The 25,027-nt window shown below is 44.5% G+C and overlaps 1 protein-coding gene across 1 annotated transcript in view; it reads right to left on the reverse strand.

Annotated features, from left to right (window-relative positions):
* The window catches only part of necab1 (N-terminal EF-hand calcium binding protein 1), a 98,648-nt gene that overhangs the window by 69,656 nt on the left and 3,965 nt on the right, over positions 1-25,027 (reverse strand). The window contains exon 2 of the mRNA XM_042295061.1: positions 4,582-4,606. Coding sequence (XP_042150995.1) covers positions 4,582-4,606 — 25 coding nt within the window. The remainder of the gene's footprint in view (positions 1-4,581; positions 4,607-25,027) is intronic.

Genomic DNA, 25,027 nt, shown 5'->3' on the forward strand with positions numbered 1-25,027 from the left:
CTGGATAAAATACTGGAGAAAAGACTGGAATTAGACTGGATAAAAGACTGGAGATAGACTGGATAAAATACTGAGGAAAAGACTGGAGTTAGACTGGATAAAAGACTAGAGTTAGACTGGATAAAACACTGGAGTTAGACTGGATAAAATACTGGAGTTAGACTGGATAAAACACTGGAGTTAGACTGGATAAAACACTGGAGTTAGACTGGATAAAAGACTGGGGGAAATACTGGAGTTAGACTGGATGAAACACTGGAGTTAGACTGGATAAAACACTGGAGTTAGACTGGATAAAACACTGGAGTTAGACTGGATAAAACACTGGAGTTAGACTGGATAAAATAATGGAGTTAGACTGGATAAAACACTGGAGTTAGACTGCATAAAATACTGGAGTTAGACTGGATAAAATACTGGAGTTAGACTGGATAAAATACTGGAGTTAGACTGGATGAAAGACTGGAGTTAGACTGGATGAAATACTGGAGTTAGACTGGATAAAACACTGGAGTTAGACTGGATAAAACACTGGAGTTAGACTGGATAAAATACTGGAGTTAGACTGGATAAAACACTGGAGTTAGACTGGATAGAATACTGGAGTCAGACTGGATAAAAGACTGGAGTTAGACTGGATAAAATACTGGAGTTAGACTGGATAAAATACTGGAGTTAGACTGGATAAAATACTGGAGTTAGACTGGTTAAAATACTGGAGTTAGACTGGATAAAATACTGGAGTTAGAGTGGATAAAAGACTGGGGAAAATGCTGGAGTTACACTGGATAAAATACTGGAGTTAGACTGGATGAAATACTGGAGTTAAACTGGATAAAGTACTGGAGTTAGACTGGATAAAATACTGGAGTTAGACTGGATAAAATACTGGAGTTAGACTGGATAAAATACTGGAGTTAGACTGGATAAAATACTGGAGTCAGACTGGATAAAAGACTGGGGAAAATGCTGGAGTTAGACGGGATAAAATACTGGAGTTAGACTGATGAAATACTGGAGTTAGACTGGATAAAATACTGGAGTTAGACTGGATAAAATACTGGAGTTAGACTGGATAAAATACTGGAGAAAAGAGTGGATAAAAGACTGGATAAAAGACTGGAGTTAGACTGGATAAAATACTGGAGTTAGACTGATGAAATACTGGAGTTAGACTGGATAAAATAATGGAGTTAGACTGGATAAAATACTGGAGTTAGACTGGATAAAATACTGGAGTTAGAGTGGATAAAAGACTGGGGAAAATGCTGGAGTTAGACTGGATAAAAGACTGGAGTTAGACTGGATAAAAGACTGGAGTTAGACTGGATAAAATACTGGAGTTAGACTGGATAAAATACTGGAGTTAGACTGGATAGAATACTGGAGTTAGACTGGATAAAATACTGGAGTTAGACTGGATAAAATACTGGAGTTAGACTGGATAAAATACTGGAGTTAGACTGGATAAAATACTGGAGTTAGACTGGTTAAAATACTGGAGTTAGACTGGATAAAACACTGGAGTTAGACTGGATAAAATACTGGAGTTAGACTGGATAAAAGACTGGGGAAAAAACTGGAGTTAGACTGGATAAAACACTGGAGTTAGACTGGATAAAACACTGGAGTTAGACTGGATAAAAGACTGGGGAAATACTGGAGTTAGACTGGATAAAATACTGGAGTTAGACTGGATAAAATACTGGAGTTAGACTGGATAAAACACTGGAGTTAGACTGGATAAAAAAGTTAGACTGGAGTTAGACTGGATAAAATACTGGAGTTAGACTGGATAAAATACTGGAGTTAGACTGGATAAAATACTGGAGTTAGACTGGATAAAATACTGGAGTCAGACTGGATAAAAGACTGGGGAAAATGCTGGAGTTAGACTGGATAAAATACTGGAGTTAGACTGATGAAATACTGGAGTTAGACTGGATAAAATACTGGAAAAAGACTGGAGTTAGACTGGATAAAAGACTGGAGTTAGACTGGATAAAATACTGGAGTTAGACTGGATAAAATACTGGGGAAAAAACTGGAGTTAGACTGGATAAAATACTGGAGTTAGACTGGATAAAAGAAAATACTGGAGTTAGACTGGATAAAACACTGGAGTTAGACTGGATAAAACACTGGAGTTAGACTGGATAAAACACTGTTAGACTGGATAAAACACTGGAGTTAGACTGGATAAAAAAATACTGGAGTTAGACTGGATAAAATACTGGAGTTAGACTGGATAAAAGACTGGGGAAATGCTGGAGTTAGACTGGATAAAAGACTGGAGTTAGACTGGATAAAAGACTGGAGTTAGACTGGATAAAATACTGGAGTTAGACTGGATAAAATACTGGAGTTAGACTGGATAGAATACTGGAGTCAGACTGGATAAAAGACTGGGGAAAATGCTGGAGTTAGACAGGATAAAATACTGGAGTTAGACTGATGAAATACTGGAGTTAGACTGGATAAAATACTGGAGTTAGACTGGATAAAATACTGGAGTTAGACTGGATAAAATACTGGAGTTAGAGTGGATAAAAGACTGGGGAAAAGACTGGAGTTTAGACTGGATAAAATACTGGAGTTAGACTGATGAAATACTGGAGTTAGACTGGATAAAATACTGGAGTTAGACTGGATAAAATACTGGAGTTAGACTGGATAGAATACTGGAGTCAGACTGGATAAAAGACCGGGGAAAATATTGGAGTTAGACTGGATAACATACTGGAGTTAGACTGGTTAAAATACTGGAGTTAGACTGGTTAAAATACTGGAGTTAGACTGGATAAAATACTGGAGTTAGACTGATAAAACACTGGAGTTAGAGTGGATACTGGAAAAGTTAGACAGAATACTGAGTCAGACTGGATAAAAGACTGGGGAAAATATTGGAGTTAGACTGGATAACATACTGGAGTTAGACTGGTTAAAATACTGGAGTTAGACTGGTTAAAATACTGGAGTTAGACTGGATAAAATACTGGAGTTAGACTGGATAAAATACTGGAGTTAGACTGGATAAAATACTGGAGTTAGACTGGATAAAATACTGGAGTTAGAGTGGATAGAATACTGGAGTCAGACTGGATAAAAGACTGGGGAAAATGCTGGAGTTACACTGGATAAAATACTGGAGTTAGACTTGATAAAATACTGGAGTTAGACTGGATAAAATACTGGAGTTAGACTGGATAAAAGACTGGAGTTAGACTGGAGTCAGACTGGATAAAAGACTGGAGTTAGACTGGAGTTAGACTGGATAAAACACTGGAGTTAGACTGGAGTTAAACTGTTATTACGCTGTTATGGAGGACTCTTATGGAGGACTGATATGGAGGACTGATATGGAGGACTGTTATGGAGGACTGTTATGGAGAACTCTTATGGAGGACTGATATGGAGGACTCTTATGGAGGACTGATATGGGACTCACAAGGAGGGCTGATATGGATGACTGATATGGAGGACTGATATGGAGGGCTGATATGGAGGACTCTTATGGATGGCTGATATTGAGGACTCTTATGGATGACTGATATGGAGGACTGATATGGAGGACTGATATGGGACTCATAAGGAGGGCTGATATAGAGGGCTGATATGGAGGACTCTTATGGAGGGCTGATATGGAGGACTCTTATGGAGGAGTGATATGGAGGACTGATATGGAGGACTGTTATGGAGGACTCTTATGGAGGACTCTTATGGAGGACTCTTATGGAGGACTGATATGGAGACTGGATAAAATACTGGAGTTAGACTGGATAAAATACTGGAGTTAGACTGGTTAAAATACTGGAGTTAGACTGGATAAAACACTGGAGTTAGACTGGATAAAATACTGGAGTTAGACTGGATAAAATACTGGAGTTAGACAGGAGTTAGACTGGATAAAACACTGGAGTTGGACTGGAGTTAGACTGGATAAAAGACTGGAGTTGGACTGGAGTTAGACTGGCCGACTAGTCAGGATCGAGGGAAAGATGAACGGCGAAAAGTAGAGAGAATGGATGAAAACCTGCTCCAGAGCACTCAAGACCTCAGACTGGGGCGAATGTTTTACCTTCCAACAGGACAATGACCCACACAGCTAATACAACGCAGGAGTGGCTTCGAGACAAGTCTCTGAATGTCCTTGAGTGGACCAGTCAGAGCCTGGACTTGAACCCGATCGAACATCTCTGGAGAGACCTGAAAACAGCTGTAGAGGAATGGGAGAAACTCCCCAAATACAGGTGTGCCAATTGTAGCGTCATACCCAGTTGTGATCGCTGCTGAAGGTGCTTCAGTACTGAGTAAAGGGTCTGAATATTTAGTCAGCAGTTCTACTATGAGAAGCTTTGTGAAATATAAAACAATTTCAAGTATCGAGCTGTCAGTCGGTCCTGCCATTTCCATGACAACGGCAGCAAGCAACAGCATTAGAGAGAGGAGAGAGCAACAATTACATAGATTTCATTGAGAAATAAAGTGCATGTTTTCAAATAACTAAAATCCATCCCACAGCCTTAAAGACATCATGAGAGGAGGTAGAGAGAGAGAAAGACAGAGATTGTGAATTCTTACCGTTTTTATCTGCTCTTCTTAAGATCTGAAACAAGAAAAAGCAGAGAGGATGACTGTTATGGATGACTGTTATGGATGACTGTTATGGATGACTGATATGGAGGACTGATATGGAGGACTGATATGGAGGACTCTTATGGATGACTGATCTGATATGGAGGACTGATATGGAGGACTCTCATGGATGACTGATATGGAGGACTGATATGGAGGACTCTTATGGAGGGCTGATATGGAGGACTCTTATGGATGACTGATATGGAGGACTGATATGGAGGACTGATATGGGACTCATAAGGAGGGCTGAAATAGAGGGCTGATATGGAGGGCTGATATGGAGGACTCTTATGGAGGGCAGATGTGGAGGACTGATATGGAGGACTCTTATGGAGTGCTAATATGGAGGACTCTTATGGAGGAGTGATATGGAGGACTGATATGGAGGACTGTTATGGAGGAATCTTATGGAGGACTGATATGGAGGACTCTCATGGAGGACTAATATGGGGGACTGATATGGAGGACTCTTATGGAGGACTGATATGGAGGGCTGATATGGAGGACTCTTATGGAGGAGTGATATGGAGGACTGATATGGAGTACTCTTATGGAGGACTCTTATGGAGGACTGATATGGAGGACTCTTATGGAGGGCTGATATGGAGGACTGTTATGGAGGACTGATACAGAGGACTGATATGGAGGGCTGATATGGAGGACTGTTATGGAGGACTGATATAGAGGACTGATATGGAGGGCTGATATGGAGGACTGTTATGGAGGACTGATATGGAGGACTCTTATGGAGGGCTGATATGGAGGGCTGATATGGGACTCATAAGGAGGGCTGATATAGAGGGCTGAAATGGAGGGCTGATATGGAGGACTGATATGGAGGACTCTTATGGATGACTGATATGGAGGACTGATATGGAGGACTGATATGGAGTACTGATATGGAGGGCTGATATGGAGGACTGTTATGGAGGACTGATATAGAGGACTGTTATGGAGGACTGATATGGAGGACTGATATGGAGGACTGTTATGGAGGACTGATAAAGAGGACTCTTATGGAGGGCTGATATGGGACTCTTGTGGAGGGCTGATATAGAGGGCTGATATGGAGGGCTGATATGGAGGACTGATATGGAGGACTGATATGGATGACTGATATGGAGGACTGATTTGGAGGACTGATATGGAGGACTGATATGGAGGACTCTTATGGATGACTGATATGGAGGAATGGTATGGAGGGCTCTTATGGATGACGGATATGGAGGACTGATATGGAGAACTGATATGGAGGACTGATATGGAGGACTCTTATGGAGGTCTGATATGGAGGGCTGATATGGAGGGCTGATATTGAGTGCTGATGTGGAGGGCTGATATGGAGGGCGAATATGGAGGACTCTTATGGAGGGCTGATGTGGAGGGCTGATGTGGAGGGCTGATGTGGAGGGCTGATATGGAGGGCTGATATGGAGGGCTGACTGGAGGGCTGATGGAGGGCTGATATGGAGGGCTGATATGACTCTTATGGAGGCTGACTGATATAGAGGGCTGTTAGGGAGGACTGATATGGAGGCTGATATGGAGGACTGTTATGGAGGCTGACTGTTATGGAGGACTGATATGGAGGCTGATATGGAGGACTCTTATGGAGGACTGATATGGAGGGCTGATATAGAGGACTGTTATGGAGGGCTGATATGGAGGGCTGATGTGGAGGGCTGAGGACTGATATAAGAGGACTGTTATGGAGGACTGTTATGGAGGACTGATATGGAGGACTCTTATGGAGGACTGTTATGGAGAGGACTGTTATGGAGGACTGATATGGAGGACTGAGAGGACTGATATGGAGGGCTGATATGGAGGACTGTTATGGAGGACTGATATAGAGGACTGATATGGAGGACTGATATGGAGGACTGTTATGGAGGACTGATAAAGAGGACTCTTATGGAGGACTGATATGGAGGACTCTTATGGAGGGCTGATATGGAGGGGCTGATATGGAGGACTGATATGGAGGACTCTTATGGAGGCTGATATGGAGGACTGTTATGGAGGACTGTTATGAAGGACTGACATGGAGGACTCTTATGGAGGACTGATATGGAGGACTGTTATGGAGACTGATATGGAGGGCTGATATGGAGGGCTGATATGGGACTCATGGGAAGGAGGGCTGATATAGAGGACTGATATGGAGGGCTGATATGGAGGACTGATTTGGAGGACTCTTATGGATGACTGATATGGAGGACTCTGATATGGAGGACTGTTATGGAGGACTGATATGGAGGACTGTTATGGAGGACTGATATGGACTGATATAGGACTGATATGGAGGACTGATATGGAGGGGAGGACTATGGAGGACTTATGGGACTGATATGGACTGATATGGAGGACTGTTATGGAGGACTGATATGGAGGACTCTTATACTGTTATGGAGGACTGTTATGGAGGACTGATATAGAGACTCAATATGACTGTTATGGAGGACTGTTATGGTAGACTGATATAGAGGACTGATATGGAGGGCTGATATGGAGGACTGTTATGGAGGACTGATATAGAGGACTGTTATGGAGGACTGTTATGGAGGACTGATATGGAGGACTGTTATGGAGGACTGATAAAGAGGACTCTTATGGAGGACTGATAAAGAGGACTCTTATGGAGGGCTTATATGGGACTCTTGTGGAGGGCTGATATGGAGGACTGATATGGAGGACTGATATGGAGGACTCTTATGGAGGACTGATATGGAGGACTGTTATGGAGGACTGATATGGAGGACTGACATGGAGGACTGTTATGGAGGACTCTTATGGAGGGCTGATATGGAGGACTGTTATGGAGGACTGATATGGAGGACTCTTATGGAGGACTGATATGGAGGGCTGATATGGAGGACTGTTATGAAGGACTGATATAGAGGACTGATATGGAGGACTGTAATGGAGGGCTGATATGGAGGGCTGATACGGGACTCATAAGGAGGGCTGATATGGAGGGCTGATATGGAGGACTGATTTGGAGGACTCTTATGGATGACTGATATGGAGGACTGATATGGAGGACTGATATGGAGGACTGTTATGGAGGACTGATATGGAGGACTCTTATGGAGGACTGTTATGGAGGACTGTTATGGTAGACTGATATAGAGGACTGATATGGAGGGCTGATATGGAGGACTGTTATGGAGGACTGATATAGAGGACTGTTATGGAGGACTGATATAGAGGGCTGATATGGATGACTGATATGGAGGACTGATATGGAGGACTGATATGGAGGACTGATATGGAGGACTGATATGGAGGACTGATGTGGAGGGCTGATATGGAGGACTCTTGTGGAGGGCTGATATGGAGGGCTGATGTGGAGGGCTGATATGGAGGACTGATATGGAGGACTCTTATGGAGGACTGATATGGAGGACTGATATGGAGGACTGACATGGAGGACTGTTATGGAGGACTCTTATGGAGGGCTGATATGGAGGGGAGGGCTGATATGGAGGACTGTTATGGAGGACTGATATGGAGGACTCTTATGGAGGGCTGATATGGAGGGCTGATATGGGACTCATAAGGAGGGCTGATATAGAGGGCTGAAATGGAGGGCTGATATGGATGGAGGACTGATATGGAGGACTCTTATGGATGACTGATATGGAGGACTGATATGGAGGACTGATATGGAGTACTGATATGGATGATATGGGGCTGATATGGAGGACTGTTATGGAGGACTGATATGGAGGACTGAGGACTGTTATGGATGGAGGACTGATATGGAGGACTGATATGGAGGACTGTTATGGAGGACTGATAAAGAGGACTCTTATGGAGGGCTGATATGGGACTCTATGAAGGACTGATATAGAAGGCTGATAGGGCTGATATAGAGGGCTGATATGGAGGGCTGATATGGAGGACTGATATGGAGGACTGATATGGATGACTGATATGGGGGACTGATATGGAGGACTGATATGGAGGACTCTTATGGAGGACTGATATGGAGGACTGTTATGGTATGGAGGACTGATATAGAGGACTGATATGGAGGGCTGATATGGAGGACTGTTATGGAGGGACTGATATAGAGGGCTGATACTGTTATGGAGGACTGATATGGAGGACTGTTATGGAGGACTGATAAAGAGGACTCTTATGGAGGACTGATATGGAGGACTCTTATGGAGGGCTGATGATGGAGGGCTGATATGGGACTCTTGTGGAGGGCTGATATGGAGGCTGATATGGAGGGCTGATATGGAGGCTCTTATGGAGGGACTGATATGGAGGGCTGATAATGGATGGGACTGATATGGAGGACTGATATGGAGGACTGTTATGGAGGACTCTTATGGAGGGCTGATATGGAGGACTGTTATGGAGGACTGATATGGAGGACTCTTATGGAGGACTGATATGGAGGGCTGATATGGAGGACTGTTATGAAGGACTGATATAGAGGACTGATATGGAGGACTGTAATGGAGGGCTGATATGGAGGGCTGATACGGGACTCATAAGGAGGGCTGATATAGAGGGCTGATATGGATGACTGATATGGAGGACTCTTATGGATGACTGATATGGAGGGCTCTTATGGATGACTGATATGGAGGACTGATATGGAGGACTGATATGGAGGACTGATATGGAGGATTGATATGGAGGACTCTTATGGAGGGCTGATATGGAGGGCTGATATGGAGGGCTGATATGGAGGGCTGATATGGAGGGCTGATGTGGAGGGCTGATATGGAGGGCTGATGTGGAGGGCTGATATGGAGGGCTGATGTGGAGGACTCTTATGGAGGACTGATATGGAGGGCTGATATGGAGGACTGTTATGAAGGACTGATATAGAAGACTGATATGGAGGACTGTAATGGAGGGCTGATATGGAGGGCTGATACGGGACTCATAAGGAGGGCTGATATAGAGGGCTGATATGGATGACTGATATGGAGGACTCTTATGGATGACTGATATGGAGGGCTGATATAGAGGGCTGATATGGATGACTGATATGGAGGACTCTTATGGATGACTGATATGGAGGGCTCTTATGGATGACTGATATGGAGGACTGATATGGAGGACTGATATGGAGGACTGATATGGAGGATTGATATGGAGGACTCTTATGGAGGGCTGATATGGAGGGCTGATATGGATGACTGATATGGAGGACTGATATGGAGGACTGATATGGAGGACTCTTATGGATGACTGATATGGAGGGCTGATATAGAGGGCTGATATGGATGACTGATTTGGAGGACTGATATGGAGGACTGATATGGAGGACTGATATGGAGGGCTGATGTGGAGGGCTGATGTGGAGGGCTGATATGGAGGGCTGATATGGAGGGCTGATGTGGAGGGCTGATGTGGAGGGCTGATATGGAGGGCTGATGTGGAGGGCTGATATGGAGGGCTGATGTGGAGGGCTGATATGGAGGGCTGATGTGGAGGGCTGATATGGAGGGCTGATGTGGATGACTGATAGCAGCTCCTGAACACTGGGGGGAGGATGCTGGGGGGGCAACGTTCCAAATGGCACCCTACTTCTATCAATACTTTTGACGAGATGAAAGGGAAAGTGGCTTTGAAGGACTAGCTACTCCCTGACCCTGAGCAATCCCTCCGTCCCTCCATCCATGCTTGTGTTCCCTCCGTCCCTCCATCCATCCTCCATCCATCCATCCCTCCCTCCCTAAATCCCTCCCTCCCTCCCTCACTCCCTACATCCATCCCTCCCTCACTCCCTATATCCATCCCTCCCTCCCTCCATCCATCCATCCCTCCAAATTGTATTGATCACACACACATATTTAGCAGATGCTATCGTGGGTGCAGCGAAATGCTTGTGCAGTAATATCTAACTAAATGCTTGTGTTCCTAGCTCCAACAGTGCAGTAGTATCTAACTAAATGCTTGTGTTCCTAGCCCCAACAGTGCAGTAATATCTAACTAAATGCTTGTGCTTCTAGCTCCAACAGTGCAGTAATATCTAACTAAATGCTTGTGCTTCTAGCTCCAACAGTGCAGTAGTATCTAATTAAATGCTGGTGTTCCTAGCTCCAACAGTGCAGTAGTATCTCACTAAATGCTGGTGTTTCTAGCTCCAACAGTGCAGTAATATCTAACTAAATGCTTATGTTCCTAGCTCCAACAGTGCAGTAATATCTAACTAAATGCTTGTGTTCCTAGCTCCAACAGTGCAGTAGTATCTAACTAAATGCTTGTGTTCCTAGCTCCAACAGTGCAGTAGTATCTAACTAAATGCTTGTGCTTCTAGCTCCAACAGTGCAGTAATATCTAACTAAATGCTTGTGTTCCTAGCTCCAACAGTGCAGTAATATGCTGGTGTTCACTAAATGCTGTATCTAACTAAATGTGTTTCTAGCTCCAACAGTGCAGTAATATCTAACTAAATGCTTGTGTTCCTAGCTCCAACAGTGCAGTAGTATCTAACTAAATGCTTGTGTTCCCAGCTCCAACAGTGCAGTAATATCTAACTAAATGCTTGTGTTCCCAGCTCCAACAGTGCAGTAATACATAACAATACAAAACAATACACACAAATCACAAAAATCTAAAGAAAGGAATTATGAAATATATAAATATTAGAACGAGCCACGTCAGTCTGGAATATACAGAAAATATTCAGACCCCTTGACTTTTTCCACATTTTGTTACCTTACAAAATTGATAGAATTTTTTTGTTACACACAATAGCCCATAATGACCAAGCAAAAACAGGTTTTTAGACATTTTTGCAAATTTATAGACTGAAATATGACATTTACATAAGTATTCAAACCCTTTACTCGGTACCTTGTTGAAGCACCTTTGGCAGCGATTACAGCCTTGAGTCTTCATGGGTATGACTCTAAAAGCTTGGCACACCTGTATTTGGGGAGTTTCTCCCATTCTTCTCTGCAGATCCTCTCAAGCTCTGTCAGGTTGGATGGAGAGCTATTTTCAGGTCTCTCCAGAGATGTTCAATCAGGTTCAAGTCCGGGCTCTGGCTGGGCTACTCAAGGACATTCAGAGACTTGTCCCGAAGCCACTCCTGCGTTGTCTTGGCTGTGTGCTTAGGGTCGTTGTCCTGTTGGAAGGTGAACCTATGCCCCAGTCAGGTCCTGAGCGCTCTGGAGCAGGTTTTCATCAAGGATCTCTCTGTACTTTGCTCCGTTCATCTTTCCCTCGATCCTGACTAGTGTCCCAGTCCCTGCTTCTGAAAAACATCCCCACAGCATGATGGAGCCACCACCATGCTTCACCGTAGGGATGGTGCCAGGTTCTCCAGATGTGATGCTTGACATTCAGGCCAAAGAGTTCAATCTTGGTTTCATCAGACAAAAGAATCTTGTTTCTCATGGTCTGAGAGTTCTTTAGGTGCCTTTTAGCAAACTCCAAGAGGGCTGTCATGTGCCTTTTACTGAGTGCTGCAGAGATGGTTGTCCTTCTGGAAGGTTATCCCATCTTCACAGAGGAACTCTGGAGCTCTGTCAGAGTGACCACCAGGTTCTTGGTCACCTCTCTGACCAAGGCCCTTTTCCCCCGATTGCACAGTTTGGCTGTCTACTAGCCGGTCTACTAGCCGGTCTACTAGCCGGTCTACTAGCCGGTCTACTAGCCGGTTTACTAGCCGGTCTACTAGCTGGTCTGCTAGCCGGTCTGCTAGCCGGTCTACTAGCTACTAGCCGGTCTACTAGCCGGTCTACTAGCCGGTCTACTAGCCGGTCTCTGTCTACTAGCCGGTCTACTAGCCGGTCTACTAGCCGGTCTACTAGGTCTACTGTCTACTAGCCGGTCTACTAGCCGGTCTACTAGCCGGTCTACTAGTCTACCGGTCTACTAGCCGGTCTACTAGCCGGTCTACTAGCCGGTCTACTAGCCGGTCTACTAGCCGGTCTACCGGTCTACTAGCCGGTCTACTAGCCGGTCTACTAGCCGGTCTACTAGCCGGTCTACTAGTCTACTAGCCGGTCTACTAGCCGGTCTACTACCGATCCCGGTCTTTTCCCTTTTTCTTTTTCTGGTTGTTTTGTCTGCGTTCCTTTTCACACCTGGTTTCAGTTGCTTTGATTTCTGTGGGTATATAGGGCACCTGTTACCTGCCGTAATTCGTGCAGGATTAGACTTGTGTGCATTGCACTCGATTGTATTTGATGTTTGTTGTTTTTTCGCTATTACGCACGTGTATGTAAAGTGTCGGAACTGTTTGTTCCTCCGTGCGTTTGCACGGGTTTCTGAGTATTCGAGAGCATCGTTTTGGGATTTTGTCTGTGCCGTTTTGTATTGGTGGACTATATTATTAAACACGCTTCTCCGACATCCCTGCTCTCCTGCGCCTGACTCCTACACCTCTCACCAAGACGCATGTTATCACAATTATGAGGTATTGTGTGTAGATGAATGAGGGAAAAAAATATTTAATTCATTTTAGAATAAGGCTGTAATGTAACTAACTGTGGATTAAAGGGGGGAGTTCTGAATGCTTTCAGTTTATAGTTTAAGGTATATATATATATATATATATGTGATGGGATGTATACACATTAAGGACAGTTAAATAGGATAGGCCTTGACTAGAATACAGTATATACACTGAGTGTACAAAACATTAAGAACACCTTCCTAGTATTACGTTGCACCCCCCTTTGCCCTCAGAACAACCTCAATTCATTGGTGCATGGACTCTACAAGGTGTCTAAAGCATTCCACAGGGATGCTGGCCCCATGTTGATTCTAATGCTTCCCACAGTTGTGTCAAGTTGACTGGAGGCCCTTTGGGTGGTGGACCATTCTTGATACACACAGGAAACTGTTGAGTGTGAAAAACCCAGCAGAGTTGCAGTTCTTGACACACTCAAACCGGTGCGCCTGGCACCATACCCCATTAAAACGCACTTAAATGTTTTGTCTTGACCATTTGCCCTCTGAATAGCACACATACACAATCCCAGTCTCAATTGTCTCAAGGCTTAAAAATCCTTCTGTCTCCCCCCCCTTCATCAACACTGATTGAAGTGGATTTAACAGGTGATATCCATAATGGATCATAGCTTTCACCTGGATTCACCTGGTCAGTCTATGTCATGGAAAGAGCAAACATTATTAAAGCGACCAGTGTTCAAAGACTATGTACTGTACATAGGGCAACAGTCTCTAAACTGCAGGCTAGAGTACAGTGTGGTAACCAGGGCAACAGTCTCTAAACTGCAGGCTAGAGTACTGTCTGGTAACCAGGGCAACAGTCTCTTAACTGCAGGCTAGAGTTCCGGGTGGTTGCCAGGGCAACAGTCTCTAAACTGCAGGCTAGAGTACAGTGTGGTAACCAGGGCAACAGTCTCTAAACTGCAGGCTAGAGTACAGTGTGGTAACCAGGGCAACAGTCTCTAAACTGCAGGCTAGAGTACTGTCTGGTAACCAGGGCAACAGTCTCTTAACTGTTAAGAGGGGCGGGGGCGTATGCTTTATGGTTAACGTGACGTGGTGTGGCCAAAACAACATACAGGAACTCAAGTCCTTCTGTTCACCTGATTTAGAATTCCTCACAATCAAATGTAGACCGCATTATCTACCAAGGGAATTCTCTTCGATTATAATCACAGCCGTATATATTCCCACCCAGGCAGACACATCGATGGCTCTGAACAAACTTTATTTGACTCTTTGCAAACTGGAATCCATATATCCGGAGGCTGCATTCATTGTAGCTGGGGATTTTAACAAGGCTAATCTGAAAACAAGACTCCCTAAATTTGATCAGCATATCGATTGCGCAACCAGGGCTGGAAAAACCTTGGATCATTGCTATTCCAACTTCCGCGACGCATATAAGGCCCTGCCCCGCCCTCCTTTCGGAAAAGCTGACCACGACTCCATTTAGTTGATCCCTGCCTACAGACAGAAACTAAAACAAGAAGCTCCCGCGCTGAGGTCTGTTCAACGCTGGTCCGACCAATCTGATTCCACGCTCCAAGACTGCTTCCATCACGTGGACTGGGATATGTTCCGTATTGCGCCAGACGAAAACATTGACGAATACGCTGATTCGGTGTGCGAGTTCATTAGAACGTGCGTTGAAGATGTCGTTCCCATAGCAACGATTAAAACATTCCCAAACCAGAAACCGTGGATTGATGGCAGCATTCGCGTGAAACTGAAAGCGCGAACCACTGCTTTTAATCAGGGCAAAGTGACTGGAAACATGACCGAATACAAACAGTGTAACTATTCCCTCCGCAAGGCAATCAAACAAGCTAAGCGTCAGTATAGAGACAAAGTAGAATCTCAATTCAACGGCTCAGACACAAGAGGTATGTGGCAGGGTCTACAGTCAATCACGGATTACAAAAATAAAACCAGCACCGTCACGGACCAGGATGTCTTGCTCCCAGGCAGACTAAATAACTTTTTTGCCCGCTTTGAGGACAATACAGTGCCACTGACACTGCCCGCAACTAAAACATGCGGACTCTCCTTCACTGCAGCCGACGTGAGGAAAACATTTAAACGTGTCGACCCTCGCAAGGCTGCAGGCCCAGACGGCATCCCCAGCCGCGCCCTCAGAGCATGCGCAGACCAGCTGGCTGGTGTGTTTACGGACATATTCAATCAATCCCTATCCCAGTCTGTTGTTCCCACATGCTTCAAGAGGGCCACCATTGTTCCTGTTCCCAAGAAAGCTAAGGTAACTGAGCTAAACGACTATTCCCTGTTGCACTCACTTCCGTCATCATGAAGTGCTTTGAGAGACTAGTCAAGGACCATATCACCTCCACCCTACCTGACACCCTAGACCCACTCCAATTTGCTTACCGCCCAAATAGGTCCACAGACGATGCAATCTCAACAACACTGCACACTGCCCTAACCGATCTGGACAAGAGGAATACCTATGTGAGAATGCTGTTTATCGACTACAGCTCGGCATTTAACACCATAGTACCCTCCAAACTCGTCATTAAGCCCTGGGTCTCGACCACGCCATGTGCAACTGGGTCCTGGACTTTCTGACGGGACGTCCCCAGGTGGTGAGGGTAGTAAACAACATCTCCACCCCGCTGATGCTCAACACAAGGGCACCACAAGGGTGCGTTCTCAACCCTCTCCTGTACTCCCTGTTCACCTGTGACTGCATGCACACTTCCAACTCAATCATCAAGTTTGCAGACAACACAACAGTGGCAGGTTGATTACCAACGACGACGAGACGGCCTTCAGAGAGGAGGTGAGGGCCCTCGGAGTGTAGTGTCAGGAAAACAACCTCACATTCAAAGTGTCTCTCCTGGTCGAGTGTCCTGTTTCCTGTCTGTGGTGTCTCTCCTGGTTGAGTGTCCTGTTTCCTGTCTGTGGTGTCTCTCCTGGTCGAGTGTCCTGTTTCCTGTCTGTGGTGTCTCTCCTGGTTGAGTGTCCTGTTTCCTGTCTGTGGTGTCTCTCCTGGTTGAGTGTCCTGTTTCCTGTCTGTGGTGTCTCTCCTGGTTGAGTGTCCTGTTTCCTGTCTGTGGTGTCTCTCCTGGTTGAGTGTCCTGTTTCCTGTCTGTGGTGTCTCTCCTGGTTGAGTGTCCTGTTTCCTGCCTGTGGTGTCTCTCCTGGTTGAGTGTCCTGTTTCCTGCCTGTGGTGTCTCTCCTGGTTGAGTGTCCTGTTTCCTGTCTGTGGTATCTCTCCTGGTTGAGTGTCCTGTTTCCTGTCTGTGGTGTCTCTCCTGGTTGAGTGTCCTGTTTCCTGTCTGTGGTGTCTCTCCTGGTTGAGTGTCCTGTTTCCTGTCCAAGTGTCTCCTGGTTGAGTGTCCTGTTTTGTCTTTGGTGTCTCTCCTGGTAAATAAGTTTCCTGTCTGTGGTGTTTTTTATTTATTTTAATCTCAGTGGTTGAGAATATGTTCTGTTTTCCTGCAGCTGTGGTGTCTTTGTTGCTAAGTGTCCTGTTTCCTGTCTTGCTACTCTCCTGGTTTAGTGTCCTTTTTCCTGTCTGTGGTGTCTCTCCTGGTTGAGTTTATTTCCTGCCTGTGGTGTCTCTCCTGGTTGAGTGTCCTGTTTCCTGTCTGTGGTGTCTCTCCTGGTTGAGTGTCATGTTTCCTGTCTGTGGTATCTCTCCTGGTTGAGTGTCTTTATGATGTGTTGTGGTGTCTCTTGTCGTGATGTGTGTTTTGTCCTATGTTTTTTATTTATTTTTAATCCAAGCCCCCATCCATGCAGGAGGCCTTTTGTCTTTTGGTAGGCCGTCATTGTAAATAAGAATATGTTCTGTTTAGGTGCAGCTGTGCGGTTTGTTGCTAACGTTACTTTGCTACTTCACAGTTTTATTTTTTCCCCTCACTCAAATTTTTATATTAAACTTTTTCACCCCGGTTGCTTTATCTGGACGTGGTTCTACAGGACCTCCACCAGCCGAAGATAAGTAGTAACATTAACATGATGCTTTATCTGGACGTGGTTCACCAGGACCTCCACCAGCCAACCAGTAGTAACATTAACATGATGCTTTATCTGGACGTGGTTCATCAGGACCTCCACCAGCCAACCAGTAGTAACATTAACATGATGCTTTATCTGGACGTGGTTCTCCAGGACCTCCACCAGCCGAAGATAAGTAGTAACATTAACATGATGCCTTCTAATTGCAGTCGCTGTACTCATAATATACAGGAGAACGATCGCCTTACGGGGAGGATAGCTGTGCTACAAGCCCAGCTTCAGACGCAATCGTTAGGCAAGGGTAATTTCAGTGTAGGAAAGGATGAAACAGCGTCTGTGCCACCAGTAAGTACAGATAGTAACATTAGTATAAATCCCCTCTGCACGGTCCCCGCAGCCGGACGACTTTCTCATGGTTTCTGGAGGGAAATGCTGTAGAAATGCTCAACCGATGTCACTCATTCGGCCGACCGGTTCTCCCCATCAAGCAACGAGTCGGAGTCAGAGGCAAAGCCTTCTCTGGTCTCTCCTCCTCCCGTTATGGGGTCTGAGACGCCGAAGCTTCCCACCATTAGCTCTGAGAAATTGAAAACTCTAGTCATTGGCGACTCCATTACCCGCAGTATTAGACTTAAAACGAATCATCCAGCGATCATACACTGTTTACCAGGGGGCAGGGCTACCAACGTTAAGGCTAATCTGAAGATGGTGCTGGCTAAAGCTAAAACTGGCGAGTGTAGAGTATAGTATAGGGATATTGTTATCATGCCACGCTCTATGCGCTCTGTACCATCACCAACTTATGATGTTAGGATGAAACAGTCAGAGGTCACCAAGCGCAACATAGCTTCAGCGTGTAAATCAGCTAGAAAGATGTGTCGGCATCGAGTAATTGTCTCTGGCCCCCTCCCAGTTAGGAGGAATGATGAGCTCTACAGCAGAGTCTCACAACTCAATCGCTGGTTGAAAACTCTTTTCTGCCCCTCCCAAAAGATAGAATTTGTAGATAAGTGGCCCTCCTTCTGGGACTCACCCACAAACAGGACCAAGCCTGGCCTGCTGAGGAGTGACGGACTCCATCCTAGCTGGAGGGGTGCTCTCATATCTACCAACATAGACAGGGCTCTAACTCCTCAAGCTTCACAATGAAATAGGGTGCAGGCCAGGCAGCAGGCTGTTAGCCAGCCTGCCAGCTTAGTGGAGTCTGCCACTAGCACAGTCAGTGTAGTCAGCTCACCTATCCCCATTGAGACCGTGTCTGTGCCTCGCTCAGTTGGGAAAAATTAAACATGGCGGTGTTCGCCTTAGCAATCTCACTGGAATAAAGACCTCCTCCATTCCTGTCATTATTGAAAGAGATTGTGAAATCTCACATCTAAAAATAGGTCTACTTAATGATAGATCTCTCACTTCCAAGGCAGTTATAGTTTATGAACTAATCACTGACCATAATCTTGATGTGATTGGTCTGACTGAAACATGATGAATTGACTGTGTTAAAGGAGGCCTCTTACCTCCTGGTTACACTAGTGACCATATCCCCTGCGCATCCCGCAAAGGCGGAGGTGTTGCTAACATTTACGATAGCAAATTTATATTTACCAACAAACAAAAAAATTACGTTTTCATCTTTTGAGCATCTAGTCATGAAATCTATGCGGCCTACTCAATCACTTTTTATAGCTACTGTTTACAGGCCTCCTGGGCCGTATACAGCGTTCCTCACTAAGTTCCCTGAATTCCTATCGGACCTTATAGTCGTGGCAGATAATATTCACATTTTTGGTGACTTTAATATTCACATGGAAAAGTCCACAGACCCACTCCAAAAGGCTTTCGGAGCCATCATCGGGTTTTGTCCAAAATGTCTCCAGACCTACTCATTGCCACAGTCATACTCTGGACCTAGTTTTGTCCTGTGGAATAAATATTGTGGATCTAAATGTTTTTCCTCATAATCCTGGACTATCGGACCACCATTTTATTACATTTGTAATCGCAACAAATAATCTGCTCAGACTCCAACCAAGGATCATCAAAAGTCGTGCTATAAATTCCCGGACAACCCAAAGATTCCTAGATGACCTTCCAGACTCCCTCCACCTACCCAAGGACGTCAGAGTACAAACATCAGTTAACCACCTAACTGAGGAACTCAATTTAACCTTGTGTAATACCCTAGGTGCAGACACACCCCTAAAAACTAAAAACATTTGTCCTAAGAAACTAGCTCCTCGGTATACAGAAAATACCCGAGCTCTGAAGCAAGCTTCCAGAAAATTGGAACGGAAATGGCGCCACAACAAACTGGAAGTCTTCCGACTAGCATGGAAAGACAGTACCGTGCCGTATCGAAGAGCCCTTACTGCTGCTCCACCAAACTGGAAGTCTTCTGACTAGCATGGAAAGACAGTACCGTGCAGTATCGAAGAGCCCTTACTGCTGCTCCACCAAACTGGAAGTCTTCCGACTAGCTTGGAAAGACAGTACCGTGCAGTATCGAAGAGCCCTTACTGCTGCTCGATCATCCTGTTTTTCCAACTTAATTGAGGAGAATAAGAACAATCCAAAATATATTTTTGATACTGTCGCAAAGATAACTAAAAAGCTGCATTCCCAAGAGAAGATGGCTTTCACTTCAGCAGTGTTAAATTCGTGAACTTCCTTGATGAAAAGATCATTAGAAAGCAAATTACGGACTCCTCTTTGAATCTGCGTATTTCTCCAAAGCTCTTTTTTTAAATGTATTTTATTTCACCTTTATTTAACCAGGTAGGCTAGTTGAGAACACCTTTATTTAACCAGGTAGGCTAGTGGAGAACACCTTTATTTAACCAGGTAGGCCAGTGGAGAACACCTTTATTTAACCAGGTAGGCTAGTTGAGAACTCCTTTATTTAACCAGGTAGGCCAGTTGAGAACTCCTTTATTTAACCAGGTAGGCTAGTTGAGAACACCTTTATTTAACCAGGTCGGCCAGTGGAGAACACCTTTATTTAACCAGGTAGGCCAGTTGAGAACACCTTTATATAACCAGGTAGGCTAGTTGAGAACACCTTTATTTAACCAGGTAGGCTAGTTGAGAACACCTTTATTTAACCAGGTAGGCCAGTTGAGAACACCTTTATTTAACCAGGTAGGCTAGTGGAGAACACCTTTATTTAACCAGGTAGGCTAGTTGAGAACACCTTTATATAACCAGGTAGGCTAGTTGAGAACATCTTTATTTAACCAGGTAGGCCAGTTGAGAACACCTTTATTTAACCAGGTAGGCCAGTTGAGAACACCTTTATTTAACCAGGTAGGCCAGTTGAGAACACCTTTATTTAACCAGGTAGGCCAGTTGAGAACACCTTTATTTAACCAGGTAGGCTAGTTGAGAACATCTTTATTTAACCAGGTAGACTAGTTGAGAACATCTTTATTTAACCAGGTAGGCTAGTTGAGAACATCTTTATTTAACCAGGTAGGCTAGTTGAGAACACCTTTATTTAACCAGGTAGGCTAGTTGAGAACACCTTTATTTAACCAGGTAGGCCAGTTGAGAACACCTTTATTTAACCAGGTAGGCTAGTTGAGAACATCTTTATTTAACCAGGTAGGCTAGTTGAGAACACCTTTATTTAACCAGGTAGGCTAGTTGAGAACATCTTTATTTAACCTGGTAGGCTAGTGGAGAACACCTTTATTTAACCAGGTAGGCTAGTTGAGAACACCTTTATTTAACCAGGTAGGCTAGTTGAGAACACCTTTATTTAACCAGGTAGGCTAGTTGAGAACACCTTTATTTAACCAGGTATGCTAGTTGAGAACACCTTTATTTAACCAGGTAGGCTAGTTGAGAACACCTTTATTTAACCAGGTAGGCTAGTTGAGAACACCTTTATTTAACCAGGAGGCTAGTTGAGAACACCTTTATTTAACCAGGTAGGCTAGTTGAGAACATCTTTATTTAACCAGGTAGGCTAGTTGAGAACATCTTTATTTAACCAGGTAGGCTAGTTGAGAACACCTGTATTTAACCAGGTAGGCTAGTGGAGAACACCTTTATTTAACCAGGTAGGCTAGTTGAGAACACCTTTATTTAACCAGGTAGGCCAGTTGAGAACTCCTTTATTTAACCAGGTAGGCCAGTTGAGAACTCCTTTATTTAACCAGGTAGGCTAGTTGAGAACACCTTTATTTAACCAGGTCGGCCAGTGGAGAACACCTTTATTTAACCAGGTAGGCCAGTTGAGAACATCTTTATTTAACCAGGTAGGCTAGTTGAGAACACCTTTATTTAACCAGGTAGGCTAGTTGAGAACATCTTTATTTAACCAGGTAGGCCAGTTGAGAACACCTTTATTTAACCAGGTAGGCTAGTGGAGAACACCTTTATTTAACCAGGTAGGCTAGTTGAGAACATCTTTATTTAACCAGGTAGGCTAGTTGAGAACATCTTTATTTAACCAGGTAGGCCAGTTGAGAACATCTTTATTTAACCAGGTAGGCCAGTTGAGAACATCTTTATTTAACCAGGTAGGCTAGTTGAGAACATCTTTATTTAACCAGGTAGGCTAGTTGAGAACATCTTTATTTAACCAGGTAGGCTAGTTGAGAACATCTTTATTTAACCAGGTAGGCTAGTTGAGAACATCTTTATTTAACCAGGTAGGCTAGTTGAGAACATCTTTATTTAACCAGGTAGGCTAGTTGAGAACACCTTTATTTAACCAGGTAGGCTAGTTGAGAACACCTTTATTTAACCAGGTAGGCTAGTTGAGAACATCTTTATTTAACCAGGTAGGCTAGTTGAGAACATCTTTATTTAACCAGGTAGGCTAGTTGAGAACATCTTTATTTAACCAGGTAGGCTAGTTGAGAACATCTTTATTTAACCAGGTAGGCTAGTTGAGAACAAGTTCTCATTTGCAACTGTAACCTGGCCAAGATAAAGCAAAGCAGTTCGACACAAACAACAACACAGAGTTACACATGGAATAAACAAACATACAGTCAATAATACAATAGAACAAAAGAAAACAAAAAGTCTATATACAGTGAGTGCAAATGAGGTAAGATAAGGAAATAAATAGGCCATGGTGGCGAAGTAATTACAATATAGCAATTAAACACTGGAATGCTAGATCGGCAGAGGATGAATGTGCAGGTAGAGATACTGGGGTGCAAAGGAGCTAAATAAATAAATACCAGTATGGGGATGAGGTAGGTAGATAGATGTGCTGTTTACAGATGGGCTATGATGCAGTGATCTGTAAGCTGCTCTGACAGCTGGTGCTTAAAGCTAGTGAGGGAGATGTGAGTCTCCAGCTTCAGAGATTTTTGCAATTCGTTCCAGTCATGGGCAGCAGAGAACTGGAAGGAAAGAAGACCAATGGAGGAATTGGCTTTGGGAGTGACCAGTGAGATATACCTGCTGGAGCGCGCGCTACGAGTGGGTGCTGCTATGGTGACCAGTGAGCTGAGATAAGGCAGGGCTTTACCTAGCAGACACTTGTAGATAACCTGTAGCCAGTGGGTTTGGCGACGAGTATGAAGCGAGGACCAACCAACGAGAGTGTACAGGTCGCAATGGTGGGTAGTGTATGGAGCTTTGGTGACAAAACAGATGACACTGTGATAGACTGCATCCAGTTTGTTGAGTAGAGTGCTGGAGGCTATTTTATAGTTGTCCTGAGTCTGCACAACTCTGCCAGGACCTAGGATCAAGGGAGAAACTCAAGTGATTTAGTACTATGTCTCTTGACACTGATGAAAAATAATCATGGCCTCTAAACCTTCAAGCTGCATACTGGACCCTATTCCAACTAAACTACTGAAAGAGCTGCTACCTGTGCTTGGCCCTCCTATGTTGAACATAATAAACGGCTCTCTATCCACCGGATGTGTACCAAACTCACTAAAAGTGGCAGGAACAAAACCTCTCTTGAAAAAGTCAAACCTTGACTCACAAAATATAAAAAAACTATTGGCCTATATCAAATCTCCCATTCCTCTCAAAAGTTTTTGAAAAAGCTGTTGCACAGCAACTCACTGCCTTTTTGAAGACAAACGATGTATAAGAAACGCTTCAGTCTGGTTTTAGACCCCATCATAGCACTGAGACTGCACTTGTGAAGGTGGTAAATTACCTTTTAATGGCGTCAGACCGAGGCTCTGCATCTGTCCTCGTGCTCCTAGACCTTAGTGCTGCTTTTGATACCATCGATCACCACTTTCTTTTGGAGAGATTGGAAACCCAAATTGGTCGACACGGACACGTTCTGGCCTGGTTTAGATCTTATCTGTTGGAAATATCAGTTTGTCTCTGTGAATGGTTTGTCCTCTGACAAATCAACTGTAAATGTTGGTGTTTCTCAAGGTTCCGTTTTAGGACCACTATTGTTTTCACTATATATTCTACATCTTGGTGATGTCATTCGGAAACTTTCACTGCTATGCGGACGATACACAACTGTATATTTCAATGAAACTTGGTGAATCCCCAAAATTACCCTCGCTAGAAGCATGTGTTTCAGACATAAGGAAGTGGATGGTGGCAAATGTTTTACTTTTAAACTCGGACAAAACAGAGATACTAGTTCTAGGTCCCAAGAAACAAAGCGATCTTCTGTTGGATCTGACAATTCATCTTTACAGTCGTCTCAAATAAAACTGTGAAGGAACTCGGCATCACTCTGGACCCTGATCTCTCTTTTAACGAACATATCAAGACTGTTTCAAGGACAGCTTTTTTGCATCTACGTAACATTGCAAAAATCTGAAACTTTCTATCCAAAGATTATGCTAAAAAATGTATCCATGCTTTTGTCACTTCTAGGTTAGACTACTGCAATGCTCTAGTCTCTGGATACCTGGATAAAGCACAAAATAAACTTCAGTTAGTGCTAAATACGGCTGCTAGAATCCTGACTAGAACCAAAAATGTGATCATATTACTCCAGTGCTAGCCTCCCTACACTGGCTTCCTGTTAAGGCTAGGGCTGATTTCAAGGTTTTACTGTTAACCTACAAAGCATTACATGGGCTTGCTCCTACCTATCTCTCTGATTTGGTCCTCCCGTACATACCTACACGTACGCTACGGTCACAAGACGCAGGCCTCCTTACTTTCCATAAAAATTCTAAGCTAACAGCTGGAGGCAGGGCTTTCTCCTATAGAGCTCCATTTTTATGGAACGGTCTGCCTACCCATGTCAGAGACGCAAACTAGGTCTCAACCTTTAAGTCTTTACTGAAGACTCATCTCTTCAGTGGGTCATATGATTGAGGGTAGTCTGGCCCAGGAGTGGGAAGGTGAACGGAAAGGCACTTGAGCGACGAAGCACCCTTACTGTTTCTGCCTGGCCGGTTCCACTCTCTTCACTGGGATTCTCTGCCTCTAACCCTATTACAGGGGCTGAGTCACTGGCTTACTGGTGCTCTTCCATGCTGTCCCTAGGAGGGGTGTGTCACTTGAGTTGGTTGAGTCACTGACGTGATCTTCCTGTCCGGGTTGGCGCCCTCCTCGGGTTCGTGCCGTGGGGGAGATCTTCGTGGGCTATACTCGGCCTTGTCTCAGAGTAGTAAGTTGGTGGTTTGAAGATATCCCTCTAGTGGTGTAGGGGCTGTGCTTTGGCAAAGTGGTTCGCCCTGTCCGGGGGTATCGTCGGACTGGGCCACAGTGTCTCCTGACCCCTCCTGTCTCAGCCTCCAATATTTATGCTGCAGTAGTTTATGTGTCGGGGGCTAGGGTCAGTTTGTTATATCTGGAGTATTTCATCCGTCTTATCAGGTGTCCTGTGTGAATTTTAATATGCTCCCTCTAATTCTCTCTCTCTTTCTCTCTCTCTCTCAGAGGACCTCTCTCTCCCTTCCCACTCGGAGGACCTGAGCCCTTGGACCATGCCTCAGGACAACCTGGCATGATGACTCCTTGCTGTCCCCAGTCCACCTGGTCGTGCTGCTGCTCCAACTGTTCTGCCTGC

The sequence above is a fragment of the Oncorhynchus tshawytscha genome, linkage group LG13 (assembly GCF_018296145.1).
Source record: "Oncorhynchus tshawytscha isolate Ot180627B linkage group LG13, Otsh_v2.0, whole genome shotgun sequence".
Classification (NCBI taxonomy): Eukaryota; Metazoa; Chordata; class Actinopteri; order Salmoniformes; family Salmonidae; genus Oncorhynchus; species Oncorhynchus tshawytscha.